This window comes from Eubalaena glacialis, chromosome 3 (genome assembly GCF_028564815.1).
Source record: "Eubalaena glacialis isolate mEubGla1 chromosome 3, mEubGla1.1.hap2.+ XY, whole genome shotgun sequence".
NCBI lineage: Eukaryota > Metazoa > Chordata > Mammalia > Artiodactyla > Balaenidae > Eubalaena > Eubalaena glacialis.
Window position 1 is genome coordinate 52,353,742 of NC_083718.1, and position 25,604 is coordinate 52,379,345.

The 25,604-nt window shown below is 46.7% G+C and overlaps 1 protein-coding gene across 3 annotated transcripts in view; it reads right to left on the reverse strand.

Moving 5' to 3' along the window:
* CACNA1E (calcium voltage-gated channel subunit alpha1 E) overlaps positions 1–25,604 on the reverse strand; it is a 302,414-nt gene that overhangs the window by 260,314 nt on the left and 16,496 nt on the right. For all 3 annotated transcript variants that reach the window (XM_061185651.1, XM_061185650.1, XM_061185648.1), the window contains exons 2-3: positions 14,247–14,352; positions 13,253–13,392 (exon numbers count right to left, since the gene is read on the reverse strand). In XM_061185651.1, the coding sequence (XP_061041634.1) occupies positions 13,253–13,392; positions 14,247–14,352 (246 nt within the window). The remainder of the gene's footprint in view (positions 1–13,252; positions 13,393–14,246; positions 14,353–25,604) is intronic.

Genomic DNA, 25,604 nt, shown 5'->3' on the forward strand with positions numbered 1-25,604 from the left:
TTCGTCTGTAACAATGGGTCACACTGGGTCAGCCATTCTTACCCTTTCAAGTGTGAGGCTCCTTTTTTAATGTCAAGAGTCCAAGACCCACTTGACCCTCCCAGAGGAGTTATTTCGTTAATATAGCCCCATGACAACTCTGTCAGACAGATGTTATTATCCATCACCACCTCCCCTTTTTTATAGAGATGAAGACATTGAGACTTACAGAAGCTGGATCATTTGCCCACAACCACAGAGCTAGTAAACAGCAGAGCAGAAACAGGAATTCAGGTTTGCTTGCCTACAGAGCCCAAACTGTTAACCGCTATGCTATACCGACTAAATGAGAAAAACAATGCCACCATTTCTTCAAGAATGCTTCTAAATCTATTTATATCTAATAAATTACAATGGCACCCACACACATTTTAGAAAAATGATACTGTGGTACATATTTGTGGGAAACACTCTTCAGGAAACAGCCAACGCTAGGCGCGGCCATGGACCTGCATGGCCACTGCAATAATGCCAGGGGTCTCTTAAGGTGTGTTCTTAAGGTATATTCCTGCTTTAACTTTCTACCTGTGGTCCTAAAATTTGAATTCCTGGGTGACTTAAAGGTTCTTAGCTTTAGTTTGGTTTCAGATCAGTCACAGCTGTGGGGAGTTGAAGTACTCATGGAAATTCCTCCTCCTTTATTTTCAGTAGTAGCTGTTCAAACTTTGAGCTATCAGATTCCCAGTAGAGAGAACCCTCCTCATATGTGGATTTGTTTGCTGGAGAAGAGGGGTTGAACGTCAGACTCACTCTACAGACAGAGGTCTAAGAAGGAGTCTGTCAGAACTAGCATCACATACAGACACACACACACAAATACACCACCCTCTATGGCACCTGTCCTCAACTCACCCAGTCTTTTATTTTGAACCAGGGTGAAAAATGAAAACAGACAAAGGTTAGGGAGAGTAAGAAGAGAACAAAGCAAGAGCAGGGAGGAGGAAGCTGGAACATTAAAGAGCTGGCTGCACTCATGTGAAGAGAGGATGTGAATTTAAGTACTCAGTGGGAAAGCCTGGGGTAAGCAGTGAACACCTCCCGTCGCTAGCACCAGAGACCAGCTGTGAAGCCTCCATCCGGGTTACCTGTCTCTAAAACAGAGAACACAACACTTACTCAGAAAAGGACCCAGGAGGGAGGCCTCTATTTCCTTTTTCCAAACGAGAAGTGGGAAGAGGGTGAATTACAGGGCACTTTGAGCTCCCCCCGGAAGGGGGCCCTAAATCACAAAATGGTATATTGATCGTTGTTATTAACCAGAGTTCAACTTGGATCCAGATTCAGCATCATGATGTGTCATGGGCTTAGAAAGCAGGAAAAAGAGAAACATCCCATAAACAAGCATGTGGGTTGGCTTGATCTTTTGACTATTGTTCTATCAGAAAAATAAAAATCATAATAATCATATAGCAGTGTTCTCAGAAAAACATTTTTAAAATAATTTCTCTGCTGCACATCAAAAATAAAAGCCCACACACTCATCAATTCTTACCCATTATTTGAATCAGTAGGAGATGCTCAGAGTGTGAACCCAGAAGGCAGGACTATGTCTTTACTCTGGGCAGGGTTAACAGATTTTTAGCATAGGATGGGCTAGATTATAAGGTCTAGAGACTGGGTTTTGGTACAGTTCCAATAGGTTAAACAAAATTATAGTTGAGGGTCAGTGTTGGAAGGAGGAGGCAAGAGGAGAGAGGGAGGGACTCTTCGAAAACATTAATTCTATCCTAATTCTGAGCAGACTTGGAATCATTCAGGGAAGTTCTATTTTCTCAGCGAACATCACCCATCCCTAGCCATCTTCTGCAAATATGTCTACTTCCCTGCTTCAAACCAGTCAATGGCCTCCCATTGAACATCCTTGGTGATGCCAATGAGACCCTGAATGATGTGGCTCCTCCCCCTCTCCAACTCCCCTCAGGTTACTGTCACCTCAGACACTACACGTTGGGCTCCACTGGCCTTCTTTCTGTTTCCCAGAGCTGCCAGGCCCTCTCCCACCTCCAGCCCTTTACACCTGCCCTACCCTCCACCTAAACCCTCCTCGTCCTGCCCCCTTCCCTCTCGTCTTCTTTTCCTAGCCAAAGGCTACTCCATCTCCAGGTTTCAACATTAACATCAACTTCTGGACCTCCTTCCCCTCAGATTAGGTTAGAGTTCCAATTTCAAACCCTCCTGGCACTGTTAACACTTCTCCTTTGCAGCACTTTATACACCATTGCATTTAAATTTAATTTACTATCTGTCTTCTCTCCTAGACAGCAAGCTCTAAGACAATAGAAACTCTATCTCCATCCAGGGCTGTACCCCTTATAGTCAGCACGATGTTTGGAACGTAAGAGGTCCTCAACTAATACCGGCTGCCTCTAGCCTTCCCTCCCCCTTGTCTTCTCCTGGCTCCTCCTATGTCTTTCCCCATAATTCAAAGTTTCAGATATGGGGGCTAGGGATGCTTAGCTCTGAGTGGGCCGGGGCCGGGAGATACGTCATTCTGTTATCCCACTCTAACCCAGAGTTTTGATTAAGACTCAACAGCAAAGATACCCCAAACCAGTTCTGTTTCAGCTTCAGCTCTCCATGGCCATTCATGTGGTCCTGGACTAAGGAACGACTCCTCAAGGACCCGCCTGGCCCTAGAGGGTTGATGGGGGAGGAGGTGAGATGCATGGAACCGCCCACAGTGACATAAATCATGAGACTTCACCGCAAATGTCATCCGAAGTGTGAAGCAGCCACACCTGTCACTCTGCCTCCCAGTCACTGTTGCAGAGTTTGAGGCCAGGGAGAAAAGCCATGACCTTGAGCCCCTCTCCTAACCATTCCGTCACCAAGGCCCAGGCTCCTGACAGAAGAGTGGCAGCCGAGACGGAAGGAAATGAAAGACAAGGGGAAGGACATCAGAACTCAGCCTTTCCTGCCAACTCTCCTCAGAGCGAGGACTAGAGTTCTGTGCACGACCCTTCTGATGGGACATTCCTTCTTGGGGGGAAAAGGGCATTCTCTTCAGCCTTCCTTTGTAGCACTCAGAGCCTTCTGACTTGTGTATGTTTGTGTGAAGCGGGAGGCCAGAAGATGAAGACAAAGACACGGAATATTAAAAAAATAAAAGTAAGAATATGGAAAAATGTAATATTTTCATTGATGATAAGGCTAAAAATGAAGGCCTTTGTTTCCGCTTTTACTTGGAATTTCTTTGTTGTTGTTGATAATAACCGCAGAAGGATTTGACTAGTTCTGATAAAATTAGATACTTCTAAGAGGAAATAAGATATATCTCACGTTCAGTCTGGAGTAAACTTCTGCCTTGAAGCAAAATGACAACTAATGGGAAATTTTTAAATCAGCCACAGCCTTGGAATTCGCAGTAAGTTGCAGTGAAACTTGTCTTTGTAGTTGCAACTTTTATGGAGGTAAATGACTATTCTGAATGAGCTACAGAACTACAGTATTTTGAATATTTTGAAACATGTTTTTCAAAAGGCACTCAAGGTGCTTTATGTGTATTTTAACATTTATCTTCATAATATCTCTGACCTGGGAGGGAAAGTATTTCTGCTCACTGATTTCGTATTTTGCTTCATTGTCTTCCCAAACGCTTTTGCTGAGGTGGCTGTGTTGTACAGTAGACACCACATGGGCTTTAGAACTGCTGATAATACAATGAAAATGCTGATCCCTCCCCTTAGTAAGTGTTTGGCCCTGAGCACGTGACTTAGCCTCTTTGAGTTTTGAATTCCTCATCCTCAAATCGGAGATAACATTTGCCTTGATTTATGTTTCTATACTTAAAATGATATATGCAAGTGCTGAGAATAGTATATGAAGGCTTCCACATTTAAAATAAGACATGTGAGCTCCTGGTAAAATGCGAGCCATCATCACCAGTATCAGCATCATCATTACTGTATTTGTTTGTCACAGACCTGGTGAGGTAGCTCGTGCAGGCGCTACCTTCATTTCATAAATGAGGTTTCATGAGGAAAGCTGAGATGATTTAGGTATCACCTAGTATCACACTGAGGTATCAGAGAGAGAATGTATATTAGGGTCAGGACCAGGACTCAGGGCCCCTGAAATCATTTAGTCCACTAAACTAAACTCTGTTTCCATATAAGTTGCATATATATATATACACACACATATATATTGCAATATATATATGTATATATATATATATATATATTCCAGCCAACCAATTACAAAAATCATTTATTTCTTAACACTCCAGTTTAATGGCCTGAACACAATCAAGAAGCATCAGATTCTCACTGCCGGGGAGAGTAGAGCATAGCTGCAAGCAAGTCCTGGATTTGGAGTTAACAAACCAGTATCCAAGTCCCCGCTCACCATGTTCCAGCTCTAAGACCCTGGACACGTGGCTTAGCCACTTGGGCCTCAGTTTTCTCTTCTGGGGAAAAAAATAAAGAAAGAAAGTGGGACAAATTTATCATTCCCCCAGGTCTAAAATTCGGTGGTTAAGTTTTAGTAACCTTAGACTTAACCGTCCTTTATATGTTCTCCTTAAGCCCAGCACACCCTCTTTTTCCTTTCAGCATCTGCACTGCTCCCTGTGGTAACCACTCTGCACTCCTCACGTCTGCTATTTTCTGACTTCAGGGAGTCATACATTGAATAGTACTGTTGCATTTCGCGTTTCACACTGAACTGTGGACTATATTTACAGTACAGACAGAAGTGCACAAAAGCTCTATCCAAAGGAGGAAACGTATATCACCCACAGAATGGAAATGTAAACACTCCCTTTAATTCTCAAGTCTCCCTTGTAAATTTAGAGAATGAACATTTATGCTATAGCCATCTCTGCTTTGCAATCCTGCCTTGGAATTTTCACCCCTGCTGCTCTCTTCCACACACAGTCACGCACATGTCTAAGACTGTACGCACTTAACAGCATTCAAATGGCAGCTCCAGGCCCAGGGCGGTGGTCTGGCTTAGAAAGCATCTGGCCATCATTTCTTTCCCTTTGTTACCCTGAATGAATATAAAGCCAGCAAAATACTCTGAAACCAAACCACCCGGGGGGTCTGGACCTTCCTCCACTCGCTCTGGCTTTCCTTCCTCCTTGTTGACACCAAGACCAATTCAGGCCCCCACTCAGTTCTCTCCAGTTTGAGCTTCTATCAGTCAATGGAGGTGACAAGAAGCAATGTTTCAGGAAAGAGAAACCATCCCAACAGCAATGTCTTACACCCAGAACACAGCAAGTAGTCAATAAATACCTGTAGAATGAATCAACGATGACTCTCAATACAGAAAAAGGATAGAGTACATATGTAAGAAGAAATGATCTCCCACCCAAGGAGCAACCCCAGCTCAACTGCCTGTCAACTACGACCTGGGACTCTCATCTGGGGTCTCCCTGAAAGAATTGGGTTTATCATTAGCACAGAGTGAAGAAGAGACCTCCAAGCTCCACATTTTGCCTTCTGCCTACCTCTCCCCTGAATCCAAATTCCATATCCTAACTCTATCATTTCCATCATGCACCCATCTGGAGGGAAATGCAATTAAAAGAGAACTAATGTTCTGACAAAAGGAGATGCTGCAAGTAGCAGCTGTGTTCCCCCAAAGTGAAGCTAGAAATGAACGAGGAACTGGTGAGGAGGTGGAGGTCTTTCAGACAAGCAGCCACCAACTCTGCTGGGAGAGAGAACTTGAGAAGCAGTTGGAGCTTAAGGACTAGCGAAGCACCCCAACGTCAGCACGAAGGCACCGAAGACCTGGTCTCCTTCTACTGACTCGGGTCTTCTGAGTAGCTCCCAGCCCCCCATATCACCTCACTCAGCCTCAGTTTCCCCGTCTCTGAAAGGACGAGCTCCAATGCCTCCTCCCTCTACCCAGCCCTTCCCTGCTCCCCACCTTCCTGCTTCGCCCACTTAGAGCACAGAGGATGAGTAAAAGACAGGTCTGTAAAATCTCGCCAGGCTCACTGGCACGGAGATGCTATATAAATACCAAGTGTTATCATACTATTACCACAGAGATTTAAATTGGGCTGGGGGCCCCGGGGCTGCGTTCACAACACCTCCCGCACATTCTCAGCACTGGAGAGACGGTGCTGGAGAAGGAAAACTGTGCTTTCCTCGATCTTTAGCTGCTCGGGAAATTCGTGTATTAGGGCAGCCTCCTTACAGAAACCCTCTAAAAATACCTACCGATGTATATTTAGCTCCAGATACCGTCCTCCTACCAACAGGCTCTGCTTGTGCCACTGGTGAGAAGCTGGGGACATCCAATAGCAGCTCCCAGCTCTTCTGCAGCATCTCCTCGGGCTCTTCTCCTCCCCGTTCCCTTTTCCTTTCATCCTTCCTCTCCCTGCTGGGCGATGCACCTCCTCCCAAACTGCAACTAAGGGTATGGCCACGGCTTCCCTCTCCTTTCCATGCCCTTTCCTCAGAGTTAATTCCAGGATGACAAAGACCTGTGCAGCATCCAGCACTGAGTTAGAACTAATCATTCCACCCCTGCTCAATGCCTTCAGTGGTTCCCCACTGCCTTCTGGCTACGGTACAAGCTCCTCCTCATGGCCTCGGCTGGCCCCTGCTGACCTCTCTGGGAGTATCGCTCACTATTCCACTGGCCAACTCCCCAGAAGCATCCTGCATGCTCTCTCTCAGCTTCAAGGATTTGTGTGTAGCATTCTTTCTCCCAGAAAAGCTCTTCTCCTTCCTTGTCTAAGTCCTAACGGCCTATCCTCACATCCCAGTTTCAATGTTACTTCCTCCAGGAAGTTTGCCCCAGTCCCCAGAGCTAGGTTGGATGCCCTTCTTGGTTTTCATGACATGCGGCCTCCTGGTGGGGACACTCAGCCCTGCCCCACCCACATCAAGCACAGTGCCTGGCACATTGTGGGTCGTCAACAATGTCCCTTGAAGGACTTGAAGGAAGACAATGTCCCTTGAAGGACTTGAAGGAAGACAGAGGCACAGGTGATCACCTGGGCCCTGGGGTAATGGTCTTGGTAGAGGAAGGAGGCAGAGCCCCAGGCTCAGATACACTTACCCACTCTTCAGAGTTTGTACCCATGTTCTTGCAGTTAAGAAAATAGTCAAGACAGGTCATCTCCCACAGAAAAGCTGGCAAAACTGATAGTGAAGCATGTTCTGAGCAATAGGTATAGATAAAGATATAGACATAGACATAGATACAGATATAGATAGAAATGTAGTCTTTGCAATATGGCTCAATAGATGGAAGCTTTCATTACATGGCAAATGCCAGGTGAGGCATTCTTCTGCTCTTTCTGCTTCTTTCTCCATATGCCTCCCCCAACCCACAGCCACCTCTAGGAAGTTGGGTCTTCAGTACTCAGCCCTGACCCCAACTCTGCACCCATCACCCAGGAAGCAATTCCCAAAAGGTAACACTGCGAACCTAGTAAATAGGCCCAAGTGATATGAAGCCCAATATCTTACTCACCTGGAGGCTGAGTTCCCAGCCTTCATTTCTCTAATGGAGTGATCACGATGTGAGCAGCCAGGCTGAGTCATAGCTACATGAGAGAGATGTAGATACTGCCTGGCTCAGCCAGACCAAGAGGCAGGACTGGGAATAGGCAACCCCTCCACACTGCCAGCCCCAGGCTGCCCCCAGCACTCTCCTTTGTATCCTATCGGTGACAAGACAATCTGGGATGGAACAAGTGATTCCATTCTACTAGCATTTATTAAGTACCTACTCTGATCAGGCACAGATATGAATAGGGTTCAAAGACACAGTCCTGGCCCTCACTTCCCTGTTCCTACCCCTGGGTTAGGAGTACCTTTGAGTTCTCATCCTCCCCTATCATTGCCCATCTATTCCAGAGACTATGACTTATTATTAAGACTAATATATAATAATGACTTCGAGTAATTTAGAATTCTCCAGGTGGCCTAACAAATGGTTAGAAATAGCATCTCTTGAATTGTTACCAGTACAAGAGAGATCCCAAGTTATGTAAGGTAATAATTTGTTAAAAGAATAGCAAATTCCACTGTCTTTTAGAAGAAATGAGAATACATTAACCTTGGTGTTCTCAGTCCCAGAATTTGCTTGAGTATTCAACAATACACGTTTTGTTGAATAAATGAATGGATGGATGGGTGAATGAATGAATGAACAAGCCAATTAATGAAACAAGCTGGAACTTCGGGTTTAGTTTTTATGTATTAAACCATGAGAGTTAAGTAACGTGCCTTCTTAACCACAGAGCAGGGAGTTGGTTCTATTCCAAGCCCACAGAGAGAAGTCTTAGGATGGACACATGGGGCTCTGGTCCTCTTCAAGTCATACGTGAAGCCTCAGCTCTGGGTCAGGGACATCTGCCTGATTATGTCGCTCCCTGAGCCCATTCCACATTGCTTCAAGGGGACCAAAGGAACATGCAATCACAGAGCTACAGAACCACGGAGGCTGTGAGGTTGTGAGGTCACTGATGGTGTGGGGAAATGAGCATTGAAGGAACTTGGATCCAGAAGATACGGGCTCAAGTCCCAGCTCTAGTACCTCCTAGTATATCATGTACCTTCTCTAAACCTAGGTTTCTTCATCTATAAAACAAGGATAACGAGATCCCATTTTGGGGATTATGAGGATTAGATGAATAATGTACATAAATTAACCTTCTGAACCATGGAGCTCCCTCAGCTTACAGACCTAAGAATTCTAAAGGTTAGAAGGTCGAGAGTACAGGCAGAATGTGGTGGCCCAGGTCTCCCAACCACCCATCTCTGAGCAAAAGGCAGTGATGGAAGGTCTTTGGCTGAGCCAGCTGTCTGGCACCTCAGCCCCCCACCCCTCCACCTCCCATCACACACTGAGAGCTGAGAAGTTGTACAGCCTCAGCCTGAGGCAGTGTCCTGCTCTAGCACCTGTCACTCCTCCTGTGCGCTGGAGGCGGATGTGAGGTGACACCTGGAGCTGAGGTAAGAAGTCAGAGCAGCCAGCACGGGCTGCTGCAGGGGCGGGTGTCAGGAAGCCTAAAGGAGGGGCTGCACCGGGCAGAGGTAAAACACCAGCCTTGGGTCAAAGGGCATAGTTCCAACTCCTGTATCTGCTGTCAAGGAGCTGGTGGTCTTGGGCTGAGCACTTAACCTCTCTGAGTACGGGATGACTCCTATCTAAAGCCTGATCTGCCTGCTTCCCTGGGCTGGTATTACAGTTGTAAGATGCCCCGTGGTTTTATTTACCACTATGAAAGACAAATGCTGTCAATTAAACTATATCATGCCATTATTGTAGGACACGGGCTGATTTTAGAGATGCTCCAGCAGGAGAAATATGCATTTTAGAAGCCATGCAATGTGGTAGATGAAAGCACCGTGTGATCAGAAGACAAAATCTGATTACCCATTCCTGCGGGTTAGAACCGCAACCCTGAGCTCGGATCTCAAGAGTGCCAAGCCCTCTCCCTGGAGAGAAAGAATGAGTAGGTGCAGGAAGAACAGGGGCAAAGTCCTATTGGTTCAGATGGACAGCAGTCGCCTTTCAGCAAAGTTTGAAGAGCCACTAAGAACGGGAGATGCCCAGGCTTGGGGGAGAGAGAGCGGAGAGGACAAGTGACTTGGCCAAGGGCTCAGCACCTGCGCCCACTCGTGTGCACCCCACACATGCAGGCGAGGACACAGAGGGCCTTCTTGGCCATGCTGACGAAGGACTCTACGAATCTGCCCCTTCAACCACATGGCAACCCTCATTTGAAGGCAGTGCTTATGGCTCCCACCAGCCTTCTCTCATTCCATCAAATGGTTGGCCCATTTCCTCCACCTTCCCTCACCCATCCTAGTTCCCAGGCCCCACCCCAGAAAGGCAGATTCTCCGTTAGAAGTACTTCAACCTGTCAAAATGTCTCTTAAAATGTGACATCCAAAAGATGTACACTGAGCATCTTTAATAATTATTTATAATAGCCAAAACCAGAAAGCAATCTAAGTCTCAGATAATTGCAAAAATGGAGAAGTAAGCTGGGTACATCTATTTAACAAACTGCTGATCAGTCCTTACAGATTTTTCCCAAAATATGGAGTAATATGTACTATGCCCATACTATACTGAGAAAAGGTAGCACAATTACAAGCATTGAAAGGAGAGCTTGCTTAGCATTAAAGGGGCTGGAAGGAAATACCACAAAATAATCAGGAATTTTTCTTAATCAGTGACTGTTTTTTTTCTTTTGATTTTTCTGTATTTTCCAAATTTTCCTTAATGAACACAGAATAGTTTAAAGTAAAAATAAATAGACTAGACGAGAAATTTCAAATGGCCTCTGACATGTATAGGCCTCAATGAGACCAAGAATTCACGCAATTGTAGCATATAATCCATATACATTACAGTACTCTTCTTTTAGACAGAATCATATTTCTAAAATGACGCAGACTCATTTAGGCCTTTTACTGTACATATCTTCCTTGACTTACAATGAGGTTACACCCTGATAAACCCATCATAAGCTGAAAACAACGTAAGTCGAAAACACATTTAATACACCTAACCTACTGAACATCATAGCTGAGCCGAGTTACCTTAAACGTTCTTAGAACACTTGCATTAGCCTACAGTTAGGCAAAATCATCTAACACAAAGCTTATTTTTTAATAAAGTGTTGAATATCTCATGTTATTTATTGAATACTATACTAAAAGTGAAAAACGCAATGGTTGTATGGGTACACGATGCTTGTCAGTGTATCGGTTGTTTATCCTCGTGACCTCAGGGCTGGCTGGGAGCTGTAGTTGCTGCTGCCCAGCATCACAAGAGAGTATCATACTGCCTATCGCTAGCCCAGGAAAAGATCAAAATTCAAAATTCGAAGTACAGTTTCTACCGAATGCGCATTGCTTTCACATCATCGGAAAGTCAAAAAATCAGAAGTCAAACCATCATAAGTTGGGGACTACCTGTATAGTATATATTATTTATTTTAGAGACATTTAAAACATCACCCAGTTATTAGCAAAAGTCAAAAGATAACAATTGTCGGTGATGATGTGGAGAAAAAGGAACCCTTGCGCATTGTTGGTGGAAATGTAAATTGGCGCAGCCACTACGGAAAACTGTATGGAACTTCCTCAAAAGAATTAAAAATAGAACTACCATATAATCCAGCAATTTCACTTCTGGATATATATCCAAGACAATGAAATCATTATCTTGAAGAGATATCTACAATCCCATGTCCATTGCAGCATTATTCACAATAGCCAGATATGGACACAACCTAAATTTCCATCGATGAATGAATGGATAAAGAAACCGTGATACAGGTACACACACACACAGAGAGGAATATTATTCAGCCTTTGAAAAGAAGTAAATCCTGCCATTTGCAACAACATGGATGAACATGAAGGATATTATGTGACGTGAAATAGAGAAAGACAAATGCTGCATGATCTCAATTATATGTGAGGTCGAATTTTTTTAAAAGCCGAAGTCATAGTAACAGAGGAAGGAATGGTGGTTACCAGGGGCTGGGAGTACAGGAAAAGGGAAGCTATTGATCAAAGGGTACAAACTTTCAGCTACAGATGAATAAGTTCTGGAGACCTAGTATTCACCATGGTGACTATAGTAAATAATAATGTATAACATACTTGAAATTTGCTAAAAGTGTAGATGTCAAGTGTTCTCACCACCAAAAAACAAACAAAAAAAGTAACTATGAGAGGTGATGGATATGTTAATTAGCTTGATTGCAGTAATCATTTTACAATGTATACATATATCAAATCATCACATTGTACACCTTAAATATATACAATTTTTATTTTTCAATCATACTTCAATTAAGCTGGAGAGAAAACCCCACAAAACATCATCCAGGTGTACTGCAGTCTTTGACCATGTACTTCTGAAACACTATGCAGAAGGTTTATCTTTATACACTAAATCACATTTTAAATGCAGTAGTAGAATTTTCTTTTAGAAAAATAACCTTCAGAAAATCCTTTTGTAAGGCAACAGATGCTTTTAAACATAAAGAGTCATCTCCATCTACTTATCTGTTCCCTATATTAAAGGGTTCGATGCTCGTGAGCTTCCATTTATACATTCTAGTCAATTGCCCCTTCAACTTTTTCCCTTTCACTTAATCACAACTGACACGAAGGTTAAACATATGAGGATTATGTCTATTGCAGAAGACATAATGAAGAGATGCAAATAGTCTCAAACTCTCACTCTTGTCAGATTTTACCTACGCCCACTCCTCTGGCTATTCCCTGGGGCGGGGGGGAAGGTCCTCTTTGCTCCCCTCTGCCTTTGGTCAATCATAATGGTAGCTCATATCTCCCCACTCCTCACTTTTCCACTCCACTCTCATCTTGTACTCACGGGTTTGAACAACTGGGCAGCCGGCTAAGGGAATTTCCATGCCACACCCCTTGCTGCCACACCCACACAGGACCCACCTGGTCTGGACTGCTCCCCTCCCCTGCAGGTACCAAGAGCAACCTGATACAAAGACACACAAGAAGCCACAGAAGCCCAGGGAGGCAATGCCCATCATCACCAGTCCCAAGGTCCATCGCATATGCTGCCAACAGCGCTGGATCAACCCCAGTATAGGTATACTATATTCATTTACAAAAAATGACTATTGAATATTTAAATAAATGTACTGCCATCATATATGCTGCTTATGACACAACACAGTATTACTATGTTAATTTCCAGAGGGACGCGTTATCAGACATTTTCGTGTGATTCAGTTTTATACCTCCTCGGATAATAAATACGTATAAATCTGTAAATCGTAAACAATTCTGTTGTCAGGACACGAGTCTCAATTATCAGTTCAGAAAATATACTTAGAGTCTTTTCCACCCTCCAGAAGAAAACTGCACCTCATGGCATCTTCTGGCCCATTTTTTGGCGGGGGGGCAGTCCTCAGGCTAGGGCAAGCTGCTTGCTTTAGTGAAAAGACTCACTTGGAAACGTCTGTGCATCCCTAGCCAAACACAGAATGGGAAACCAGAAGCAGCAGCGCCAGACCTTGGGTCCACGGTCTCTGCCGAATGTCACGCGCGTCTCCAGAGGGCTTGCACTCCCCTGCAGGTGGCTCATCCATGGCTCAGCCCCGTGGGAATCTCACCCTTGAACTTCTTCCCCCACCGACTTCTGCCTTCCCACCCCCAGGTTCCTCGCACCAGCCGCTTCTTTACCCCACAGGCCCCTCCACACACAAAAACGAGACAGGAAGAGGACTCACCCACTGAGGACCACGATGAAGTCCATGACATTCCAGCCATTGCGGAGGTACGAGCCCTTATGGAAGATGAACCCCAAGGCTACGATTTTGATCCCAGCTTCAAAGCAAAAGATCCCGATGAAATACGGTTCTGTCTTCTCCTGTGGGATGAAGAACAGAGATGCTGGTTAGAGAAGGACTGTGCTTCATCAGACACGGGCCAAGGCACACCCTGGCTAGCTATCCTCTCTGCTCTGACATTTCCTCTCTCCTACAGGACACCTGGACGTCTGCGCTGAGCCAGCCCCACGTACGGGTGAGGGTGCTGCAGGACTCACAGAGAGCACAAGAGCAAGGGAAGCCAGCTGCAGAAATGGATGGATGTGGGTCTCATGCCCAGGACCGGCCATCTTCCCACGACAATGACCAACGGTGCTGGCTTTGCCTTGAAGGGGTCAGCTTCCCCATTGCTGGCCTTCACTTATGTTGGAAGCTTAAGAGTTCGTTCTCATCCATGGGTTATCAGGCTGGAGCCACTTACCCATACATTTGGATTTTAAGCATTTTGTTTGCTCTCTTCAGAGGGAATACTTTAGACACATGGATGATTTCTTTATAGAGAATACGGACAAACGTTTAGGAAGTTCAGAACAGTGAATGCACATAGGCTTTGAGCATCCTTCATGCTCTCTCCCTTACTCTCCCTCTTCCTCTCACTCCCAAAGTCCCTCAGAAAGAGGAGAGAAGTGTGTGTGGACCCCGTGTCCTCCCTTTCTTCTTGCCTGGTTTCCATGCAGTGTATACACAGAACTTCCCGGGAGCAGGAATTTAAAAGGTCAGTCCTCTTGTCTTTATGAATCCCAATGGGATTTGTTACCAACTTGTCCCTCAGCAAAGAACAAACTCACAGAACCGTACAGAAGGGAAGGGAGCCAGGTGAAGAAGCAAAGGAGAAGGGAACCAGGCAAGAGGAAGAACAGGGGGAAAGAAAGATGAGAAGGAGGGAGGCACCTACCAGTCTGCGGGACATTGGGGTCTTGTCATCCTCAGGAAGATGCTGTTCCAGGGCCAAGACGATGCAGTTGGCAATGATGGTGGCCAAGATCATGTACTCAAACGGCGTGGGAAAGGAGGAGTTAAGAAACAGATTCACCAAAGAGACAGGGACACAGCCTCCAAGATGGCTGTGTACATCAATACACAAACTTTATCAACCCACACTGTCTGTGCAGTCTGCATGACTGATATGAGCAAACAGGCAGGTAGGACAGTGGATGGTCCTTAGCATGTGGAACTGTAACCATTTCTGATTAGGCTCTGAACACAAAGTATCTTCTCAAGAAAAGAAAAGAGTGTAGCCAATAAATAATATATTAGACATATGGTAGACACTCCAGATACTTAGTAAATTCAGTGACACATCCAGGAATTAACCAGGACTAAAAAGGGAAGTGGGACGAAGGGAGGAAGAAACACTGATGCTGTTGCAGGCTCCCCGTTCTTCTCAGTCTTCAAACCACTGGACTGTATGATGATGCTTCAGCAAGGATCCAGCTGTGGCTGTTCGTTGCTGCCTCGGGGAATCACACCTGTAGTGCCCTCTTCTAGAACCTCTGCTCGAATAAATAGAAGAAGAGCCCTTGGAAAAGGAACAATTCTCTCCATGAGCTCCCTTTTATTTTAATATCCAATTCAGGAAAATCTATAATGAGGCCAGGAGAAACTGGCTTTGTCCCACCTTATTTTCTCCTAAGCGTCTACATCTATAGAAAACAGACAGACAAATCATTAGTCTGCATTCAGGGCAGCAAAGTCGGGGCCCCTAGGAATCAAACTACAAATGAATGGATAATGAATTCAGGCTTCGTTTTCTGTTGCATTTTTCTGAAGACAGGTGAGTGGGCTCCCTGTGACTTTTTGAAAAACAGGACTACGATTGTAGTGCCAGCATCCTTGACTCCTGCAGAAAGGTTGTGCCGTAAGCCCGGGGAAGGCAGGAGGGGGGGACTTCTAGAAAAGAGAGAGGGAATCACCGGCTCCAGGATCACTCTGCACGTGGGATTTCATTCTATAACTATGGTTGTGACAAACAGAAGTGAGCTGTTGCCACTGGTCTTGCTGATCAACCTGTGATCTGGCAGCTTCTGGAATCCAGGCGGGAGAGATGAGTAGTAAGTCTGATAAAGTGGAGGGAAGGGAAGGGATCTTGTCTCCCCACACGTTCAAGCTGGCTGTGTAGGATGTAGGGCCCAGAGCCCTCCCTAGGGAGTACAGAAGGAGGGCAAATCATAAACACGCCTCCATGCCTCCCCATCCCCACCAGGATATGTGTGTCGGTGAACATCAGTGGCAAAGAAGCACTCACAGCATCTCTGAGAGGGGTAGGGCAGAGGTGGTACGTGCACGATGTGAGCCGCCCCAGCAGCTGCTCTAGTCCTGGTGCTGGAATGGGAGGCTGGAGGGGGTGAGATGGCTGGCCACATTCGAGCCTCCAGAACTGTTTATTCTCATTTAGCAGCACCGCTCCCCGCCCCCTGCCCCCATGCAACCCTGAGTCACAGCCCATTCTCCAGCAGCTGGCCATCCTCCCTTCCCACACACCCCAACACTCACACAGGACTCATACCCTGGGGACAGTTCTGCTGGCCTCTAGGACCCAGCCACCGGATCTGAAAACTGGTTGGATGGGGCTCAGAGGACCTCAGAGCCAGCCTCCTGCCTCCATACCCTACTGTGCTGGCTGAAACCCTCTCAGTCAGCGGGGAGCCTCACCACATGGAAAGTCCCCCAGCACACCTCGCCACTCTTCCTCCTTCCGTCTCTCTGGGCACCAAGCATGGCCCCTGAGAGCTAAACATGCCAGCAAATACACACCAGAGATGCCCACCACACTTACAAGCCTACTTTCTTGTGACAAGTGCCCACAAACAGCTCACCCAGGTGTACCAGTGCCCACAAATCACAGGGGGAGTTCTCCTCCTCCCCATCATGGGCTCTAATCCAGAGCTCTGAACAAGTGCAGGATGACCAGGACCACACCAGGATCTGGTGTCCCATAAGCCCTCTGAATAGGCTAGCCTGTCCTTGGCCTGGTTCAGACACCCAGAATTCCCCAGACCCGAATGGTAAAATGAAGGTGGGAACATGGCAGAAGTGGAGACCCAGGAATCCATGCCCTTTCCTGAGAACAAGCCCAGGGAATCGGTACAGATAGGGAACCAAGAACATGACAACAAGCCAATGACAAATGGCAAAAGAAATGAAGGGCACTTGGGGCATGTTTCTAAGATGCAGACCACAGGATACTAGTGCTACAGGAACTTGCAATCAAACGAATGAGGGAAAGCCTGGGTTCGGTCAAGGTGAGCAGGTTTCCTCCCAGCAGGGTGCTTGGAGCCTTTAATACTCTTGTACACAGCATGCACCCCATCCCCCAAAGGGGGCTGGGAACAGGACACAGCACTCCCAAACTTCTTCACCATATAACCCTTCTGTCAGAGCATCTCTCCTGGGGATGCTGTTCATAGGAACACATCTGGGGAGCCCTGATACAAAGGGCAGAACTCACAGCCAGTCCCCAAGGGTCCAGGGGATGCGAGGATGGCGGCTCTGACAGGAGTGAAATTAATGCCTCTTCCACTTCACGCCCTGTCCTTGTCTCTAACAAAAATGTTCACGAAGTGTCAGGCTTGGCCAGCCCTTTGCCATGGCTGGAAGTCCCCACACAAGTTCAGAAGGCTACTCGGTGGGTCCAAGGGGCCCAGCACGTGACCTGGGAAGCAGGACCGGGGACATGCATGTTCACATTCAAGCCGCAGATGTCGCGCACTCTCATTGATCTACTGGGGGGACAGGCTTCTTCTCCTGAACACCTTCGAGGGACAAGCACAGACTTAAAAGAAAAGGAGCTCTTAGTTGCTGACCTTCAGGCAAGGCAGCTCCTGTTGGCTGTGCATCTCCAAGGCTTTCCACCGAGCAATGCCTGCTTGGGCTGCCGCAGCCCCTCTGTCGCCCCATTCCTCATGCCCACTTCCACACCTGCATCCTCCTGGCCAGACAGTCTAAGCATACAGCTCCCTGCTAGGACCGGTAAGCTCACCTAGCCCAGAATGTCCAGGTGCAGATAGATGAGGCTTCTGGGGGACACAGGCCTAGCTCCTTGGCCATTACCATGAAGGGCGCTCAGTGCGGGAGAAAGGCTGACGAGCCAGACTTCCTATGACCAGACAGGTATCTGGATGGCCGAGAATTCATGAGGGCTCAACAAATGGCACCACCTATGGCCCAGGAGGCTAGAATCTAAAAGTGAGGGTTTGGTAATTCAGTTTCTGAGAAGACCCCGTTCCCACATCCTCCCGACTCAAATCCTCTGCCTGCAGTCTGATGTCTAAGGGCCCATTCAGAGCAGTGATCCTTTGGCTTGAAATTCTGAAAACCTCAGGGAATTCCCTGGCGGTCCAGTGGTTAGGACTCTGCGCTTCCACCGCAGGGGGCACAGGTTCGATCCCTGGTCAGGGAACTAAGATCCCACAAGCCGCGTGGCAAATTTTGAAAACTTCAAATGCACATACCCTGGAGAGGGATGTCCCTTTAGGCCTTATAGAGCATCTCGACCTCAGGATGAATTCACGTCTGGGGCAATTAAGGATCTGAGGTGAAATTTTGGTGCAGAAGTAAAGGTGAAACTATGGGAATTCTGAGTATCTGTGACTAGGTGAAAGAAAGAAGGGGGACAGGGAAATTTTAGGAGAGGAGAGCAGGAGAGAACACCCAGCTCGGCCCAGGCCCCAGCCACTCTCCCTTACAGCCCTTTCCTTTAACCTCTTTTCCACTTCCCTTTCTGAAGAAAGCACAAAGAATGGGCACTTACATCTCAGTGATTTTGCTTCCTCCTGCAATGGCCTTTCTCCTCCTTTCTGGTCATATGTCAAGATGGAGGTGAAATATCACCTTGTCTGTAAAGGCTTCTCCCTGTGCCCCACAGCTCTCTGCATGGTACAATTTTATCATCCCTCCTCATACTGATCTCCCCCAAGAAACTATACCTGGAAAGCAGGGACAGTGTTTTGCTCACCTCTCCACTGGCGGCTCTCAGCAGAGCTCCTGGCACACAGTAGGAGCTCACTCAGTGTTAAGCGCAGGCGTGAATGAAAGGGAGGCATCCCCGTCCGTGAGCTGTAGCCCCACTGAGGAGCTCTCACGAAGACCAGCTTGTAGTCACTCCCACTGGCTCGGGCCCCCAGCTTGGGAGCTGACTCAGGGGCACCGCTCCCTGTCTTCCTGAAGCAGAAGTTCAAGCCCCTTACCAAGGGCTCTGCTACACCTCCCAGGGGAAGAGCCTGAGCTGCAAGTAACAGCCCACAGGGCACAAGGATGCACCTCGCAGGCTAGGCAAAGACGTGCTTGGAAAGGTCAAAGGAAGCTCCGTGTTGCCAAGGCCTCAAAGAACAATGCCCTTCATGAAACAGAATGGAAGTCTGTCCAGGACTCTGATGCCTTCTGCCCAGGAATTCAGAGACTCCCATGACATTCTGTGCCTGACACCAAGCGCATTTCGGAGAACACTCTCTCTGCCTGGTGTCTGCACTGTTTGTGGCTTGAGATTTTGATCATATGGAGCTGACGGAGCAGTGAGGGAGCCTGAGGGCAGGGGCTCTGTTTGACTCAGGGACCTCTGTACCCCAGTGTCCAGCACACAGTGGTCACCCCATGACTGGTTTTTAACTAATTAATAATGTAATCAATCAATTCATAAGCGAATAGCAACAAGAAAACAGAGCCGGAGCTATCCTTACAAAAGCTACCCATACTTTCTCTACACAGTACACCCATTTGAACTTTGTGTGCTGTATGCTGCGTACACACATTAGCTCTTCAGAAAAAGAAACCAGCATGCATAAAAGACTTCTTTAATGTAAAAAAAAATTCTGTTTACGAGCAAAGGAAAAAAATCTGTCTTGCTAGAAGGATAATGAGTTTTCTTGGGGTAGCAGGATTTCTTCTTTACTCCTTTACGCATTGTGTTATAATGAGCATGTATTCATTTATAATTATAAAATCAATTAAAGCTATCTCTATTCTGAAAAAACCAAACCAACACAAAAACCCATGCCAACCTGAGGGTCATGGAAATCAGCACAAGATTTCTGAGAGGATCAAACACAGGAGAACAAAGGGACTGGACCAAATGAGGAAATGACCACGGAAATTCTTTGAAACCTGCAAAGATGCCTCTTCTCTGCATCAGTCTCGCTGTCTGCTCGCTAGGGGCCTCATTTTATAAACTTCCTTGGCAATCTCCCCAAACACCCCTTCACTCCTTTCTCTCTCTGAGCCCGTTAATGAGGACCTGTGTCACTCCAATACTCCCTTTCCCATCTCGCAGCTTCAAGACGATCATTAGGGAAATGATAAAAATAGGTTCCCTTATTGATTTATCTCCTTTACCCAATGCTCCTTCCTTCGAATGGTTGACTTGTTTCCTTAGCAACACAGCTAATTTGAGCAGCACGACTTGGCCTGCACACCTGCTATTTGTTCATCTCCTTCCTGAAGCCCAGAAAGCTGGGGCAGGGGAGAGAGAGGACTGCCCTACCAGCTAGCTACTGGCTACCATGGTGGCACTGGCTCTGCTTGTCAACAGAGCCCTGGGGGCCTGGCCTGGGAGCTAAGCCCTCCCTTTGCTCACCCAGCAGAGCTTCCCCATCCATACCTCACAGGGACTGATGTGCAGGTACAGGACTGGGAAGGACTTAGGGACCGAGCAGCAAATCTGGGGTGTCCCCAGGGAAACATGCATCTCTATACCATCAGGAGGCTGATCCTAGACCCTTATACTCTCAGCTGCTTCCTCTCAGAGCTGTGACGCTAGAATACCAAAGAGGAGACTGAAAGAGCTCAGGGGGCTGAGGGCCCACCGGGGACATGCAGTCAGATGGAACGCTGTGCCCTCTCTCCAACTCCTGGCCTAATGGAGAATGTGCTTTTGTCGGGGGCAGCCTGTGGCCACCTAGGCACTTCCTGTAAACTCCTGGGGAGTCTAGAACAGCACAGTCTGAGAGGCAGCAGGCCTCAGGACCCATCGCCACCCCTCACCCCAGGCCGAGAGCACGCCCCCTACGGGCAGGTCTGTCTCCTTTCCTCCTGTCCATCCCTGCCTCCTGTTTGGGGATGTCTAATTCTAAGAGATGGAAGAGTCTCAGAAGACAGCCTGGGCAGCGTTGTGCACACCCTTCCACTCCTCCCTCACCTGCACAGAAATATCATTCTAACCAGTGGAATGTTGACTCAAAAACAGTCATGGGGCTTCCCTGGTGGCGCAGTGGTTGAGAGTCTGCCTGCCAATGCAGGGGACACGGGTTCGAGCCCTGGTCTGGGAGGATCCCACATGCCGCGGAGCAACTGGGCCCGTGAGCCACAACTACTGAGCCTGCGCGTCTGGAGCCTGTGCTCCGCAACAAGAGAGGCCACGATAGTGAGAGGCCCGCGCACCGCGATGAAGAGTGGCCCCCGCTCGCCGCAACTAGAGAAAGCCCTCGCGCAGAAACGAAGACCCAACACAGCCAAAACTAAATTAATTAATTAATTAATTAATTTTAAAAAAAAAACAGTCATGGGGTGAGGGGTGCTGCCTAGTCTGTGATTCCCTCAAACACAACACCAAAGGGATATTTTAAATATGAACAATAGTGAAATCCAGCTATCCAAGACCTTCGTGCTGCCTTTTTAATATGAGAAGAATTAGAATCTTCCTCGAGACATGGAATGCAATGGAGAAAACGTACCTTGGCAATGGAAACCAGAGCCACGGCTCTCCATGCAAAAGTCACCCTGACATGATATTCGAGTCAGAGAAAACCACCGCCACCCGCTCCCCCAGAACCAAAGGAGGACAACAAAAGGATCAACGTCTAAGATGATACATGAATATGTACACACTACTATATATAAAATAGATAATCAACAAGGACCTACTGTATAGCACAGGAAACTCTACTCAATACTCTGTAATAACCTATAATGGCAAAGAATCTGAAAAAGAATAGATACATGTATATGTATAACCGAATTACTTTGCTGTACACCTGAAACTAACACAACATTGTAAATCAACTATACTCCAATATAAAATAAAAATTTTTTTAAAACCCTTTGAAAACTGTAAGGTGCTAAACAAATGCACAGTCATTTTTATTCTCCTACTAAATCAATCTTTAAGCACTGCTCTGGCTCTAAGCTTTGGGGGAAGCATCTGTTAGGGGTCACAGCCTCTGGAAGCGGGCTGGCTGGCTGCAGCCACGGGTTGACATTGAAGAGACCCACTGCAATAAAGGATTTAAAAGAAAATTATGGTAATGGGCCTCCGGGAAGAGAGCAAAGACATGTGGCCCAGAACCTCCTGGGAATATGGAAAGCACATCCAAACACCAGTCCCCAGAGGAGGATTTATGAAGCTGATGGCTCTGATGCAATCTCACCCAGTGATTAGAAGGGACATTCATCACACCCAAGGCCAGGGCTAAGAACAGGAGGGGTTGAACCGCCACAGAGGTCCGGCTCTGGCTCCTACAGACCCTGATGGAAATGCAGTGAGATCATGCTGGTGAGATCATATCCCCCGGCCTGGGCTGCAGAGAACAATACATCTGCCCTGGAGGGACCAGTAATAGTGAAGAGATGAGACTTAGGCCTAAAACCCAGACGTGGCCAGAGCCACCACCATCGTTTCCACATGCAGTGTCTGCACCCCTCCCTAGAGGCTGATATTCTCACAGGAATAGCTGTCTCCTAGCCTTTCCACACACGTCGTGTGTACAGTTCTTCAATGCCTCACAGACTGAAAAAAAAATTAAAACCAGCCCGGTTAGGCCTGGGGCCAGCTCTCCTTCCTGGAAGGATGTTTCACCTTTTCTCCAGATTGTGGAATGAAGTAGGAGGAAATATGAGATAAAAAGATTGAGCCAAGAGGGCTTTCTAACAGCTCTCAGCAAGCCTTCGCAGCCCTGCCCCACTGAGGCCGGGTTCAGAGGTTAGCCACGGTCCAAGGGAGCCTCGGCCCAGTGGCTAATATGCTCCTGGATGGGCTCCTCCTGGACTTCTCTGAACTTGCTCCCGTGGCTGACCTAGGAGGACAGTGCGCCCAAAGAAAACTCATCCAGAAAAGGGAATAAATAGAGACACTGTATTCTGTGGGGTTCTGAGGGGCTACAGATAAATTTTTCAATTTCCTGAAGAACAATGTTAAGCATCTGAACTTATCAATGTATGAACCACTCTCATCTCTGGGGCAAGTCACACCTTCAACTGCATTCCCATCCCTTTTCTCAGTCCTTATTTTTAGGTTTCCAGGCTCTGTCCCGGGCTCGTCAACAGAGGGTGGACCACATGTTGCCACCGAAGGGCAGGAGGCTTAAACCCCTGTGCTTCCTCATGTGACAGAAGAATCAGTACAAAATTCTGGCTGCAAATCTGGAAATCCATCCTGGATCTCTCCTTCCTTTCCCACCCCCATGGCAGCAGAAACGCACCGTTAACAAGCAGAAAAATGGGGTGGAAGGCTCTGCATACTTCGTGTTGTCCCATTTCATGATCTCATTGCTTTCCTCACTAGAATTTTTCTCGTCTTAAAAAAAAAACAAAACCCAACTCGTCTTAAAAAAAAAACAACAAAAAACAGTTTGAAAAACCAAACCCCTTTTCTTTTTTTAAAACAAAACAAAACAAAAATGTATCATGTGACTTCCAGCCTTAACATTAGTTTTTTAACTTTGGTTTCCATGGTGGTGGGATGCAACCTGCCATCACCATGACAACAGCTGCCTCTGTTCAAATTCACCATATGACAGGCAGTCCTGAACACACCTCTCTCCCTCTCTCTCTGTCAAGAAGATGGAAATGCCATTACACCTACTCCTAAAGACTTAAATCCTAATGAATGAAAAACAAAGGAAGCAATGTTGAGAATACAGCAAAGAGGCAGAGACCCCCCCCACCCCACCGAAAGAGGCTTTCTGTTTGCCGGTACAGTCTCACTGCTCTCTTAGGGAGGTCAATGGACTCAGTTACCCAAAACAAAGATCCCTAGCATTACCCTTGCAATGTTAGCTGCGTAGCTGCATTGAACTTTTCATTGCTTTTAGACCAAAGAACTCCCGTCTGACTCCCATGTCCCTGCCCTCTATATAAGATGACTAAAAGGAAGTTCACATTATTGCCAATTTGGTTAACCCGTGCTGAGGTCAGTTCCAGATTCAGCCGAGCCCCAATTCCAAAAGGATGGGGAGTGGCGATTCTGCGGAACTCAGACAGCACCGGCTTCCTTCTCGCTTTTGTCTCACTACAGTCAGCTGGATAAGTCTTAACAACTTCCCTTTTTGTGTGTCTGACTGAATCCTGGACTCAAAACGCTGTCATTCGACACAGAGTTTTGGTGATCAGGAGACAAATGATTGAACGCTACAGAAAAGGGAAGAAAGAAAGGGGGAACATTAAAAGCCTCTGGAAGGAAAACAAAACAGCGGTGGGAAAATTACCTGTTTCAGAAACCAGAATCTGTGTTTTGATGACACTCTGATGAATTCAAGCCCGTCAAGCATTCTGGCAGCAATGTGCATTTTAGGGAAAGCATGTGGGCTGCAATCAGCAGCCACACCCAAGACTGTAGCCTACTCCACAACCACACTCACTCCGTGGGGCTCAGACGGTACTCTGAATGTAGAAAGAGAATGAAAAGCCTTTTGTGAAGAAGTCCACAGATCATCTCTGGGAGTAGTTTTCGTTTTCCTCTAAAAACCCTGCCACTGCACCCCAATATTCAAAGACACCTACTGAGCCTCCAAACCACATGAGAACACGTTGAACACACTAAGGATACTCAGCTTGGAAAGGGAAGACTTGAGAGAGACATCACAGCTGTTTTCAAATATCTGAAGGGCTAGCTTGTCAGAGGGGGCTTTGATGTCGTCTAAGTTGTTCCGAAGGGCAAGGCTGAGACCACTGGGTGGAGTGCCCACCCAAAGGCAGATCTGCGGCAATACAGAGAAGTTCCACTGTTCCACAAATGAATGGACTATTTTGTTAAGTAGTAAACTAACTGTTGTACGAGTAGATGTTTAACAACCAGCCCCTCTGAAGAGAGAAAAGCCCTGATGTGTAGCATGTGTCAATTTCTGGAGTGTAAAGACTGTCTCCATGGCGATTGAGGCTACCAACTTGACACCAATGCACATGGAGTTGGGAAGAGATACACACAGTTGAAACCCACAAGCTGGGACTAGCCAGTTCCACACATCACTTACTGTAAGTTCCATGTCTCTGGGAGACCATCAAGGATATTGAGGAAGAGATTCCTGTATTTGATAGCAGTTGAGCTGGATCAACCCTCCTACGCATAAGGAGTTAACAAATGGGAAGGAAGAAAGTCAATGAGTCTTCGGTCTCTTGCTCAAGGGCCTCATGGGTCAGCATGACTCCCTCTGTCCCTTAGACTCAAGTTGCTCTCTTAGCAGTACCTGCCTTCATGAAGTGTGAAGCATCACCCGTATCACAGAAGGCTGGTACCTGTGTGGCGGGATGTGTGCCAGAAGCAGCCACGGGTGAATGGTTTGCCAGCACCATGAAACATAAGAATTAATCATCCCATTCTCTCAGGTTAAATTCCGGGAGACCCAGGGGGCTCCTACTATATCACCGTAGCCTATAAGAGAACTGAGAGGAACCTACCAAGACACATGATTAAAAGCACAATCCAAGGAAACAAATCCAGTAAAGGCTCACCTCTTATTCTGGAAGATCAGCGGATCTCAGCCTTTGCTACACAGTAGAATCACCTGGGAAGCTTTTAAAAACTAAGGATATAGGTATCCCATCTGTAGAAATCCTGATTTAATTTGTCTCAGCTACCATCTGGGCATCAGCATTTCTAGAAGGACCTAGGCTGATTTCAATGTGCAGCCAGGGAGAACATTGTCTTCAGTGCTGGAGGCCAAGACAGCTAACGGTGTCCTCAACTCAGCTGAGATAACAAATGAGGAAACAGAATCCCAGAGGCACCTCAGTAAGAACTGAAAGGTGCCTTAGAGCTCTCTTAACTGATCCAGCACACTCATTTTGTAGATGTAGATACTGAAACCAGAGCAGGAATAATACTTTTCCAGAGCCACGACTAGAAACCTCTCTGGATTCCTGAAAAGCTTAGGAACCAATTATCAGAGCAATCAAATAAAACTCCCTAGCTTCTTGGCTTGAATTGACAGTTCTAAAAGAATGGTATCTTCTTATTGAGTTTACTGCCCCATCCCTATTCGACTGTTCTCAAGAGCGTATCTCTTAAGGTAAGGTGTGGATAGGTTACCTTTGTCAGGACCACTGAAGA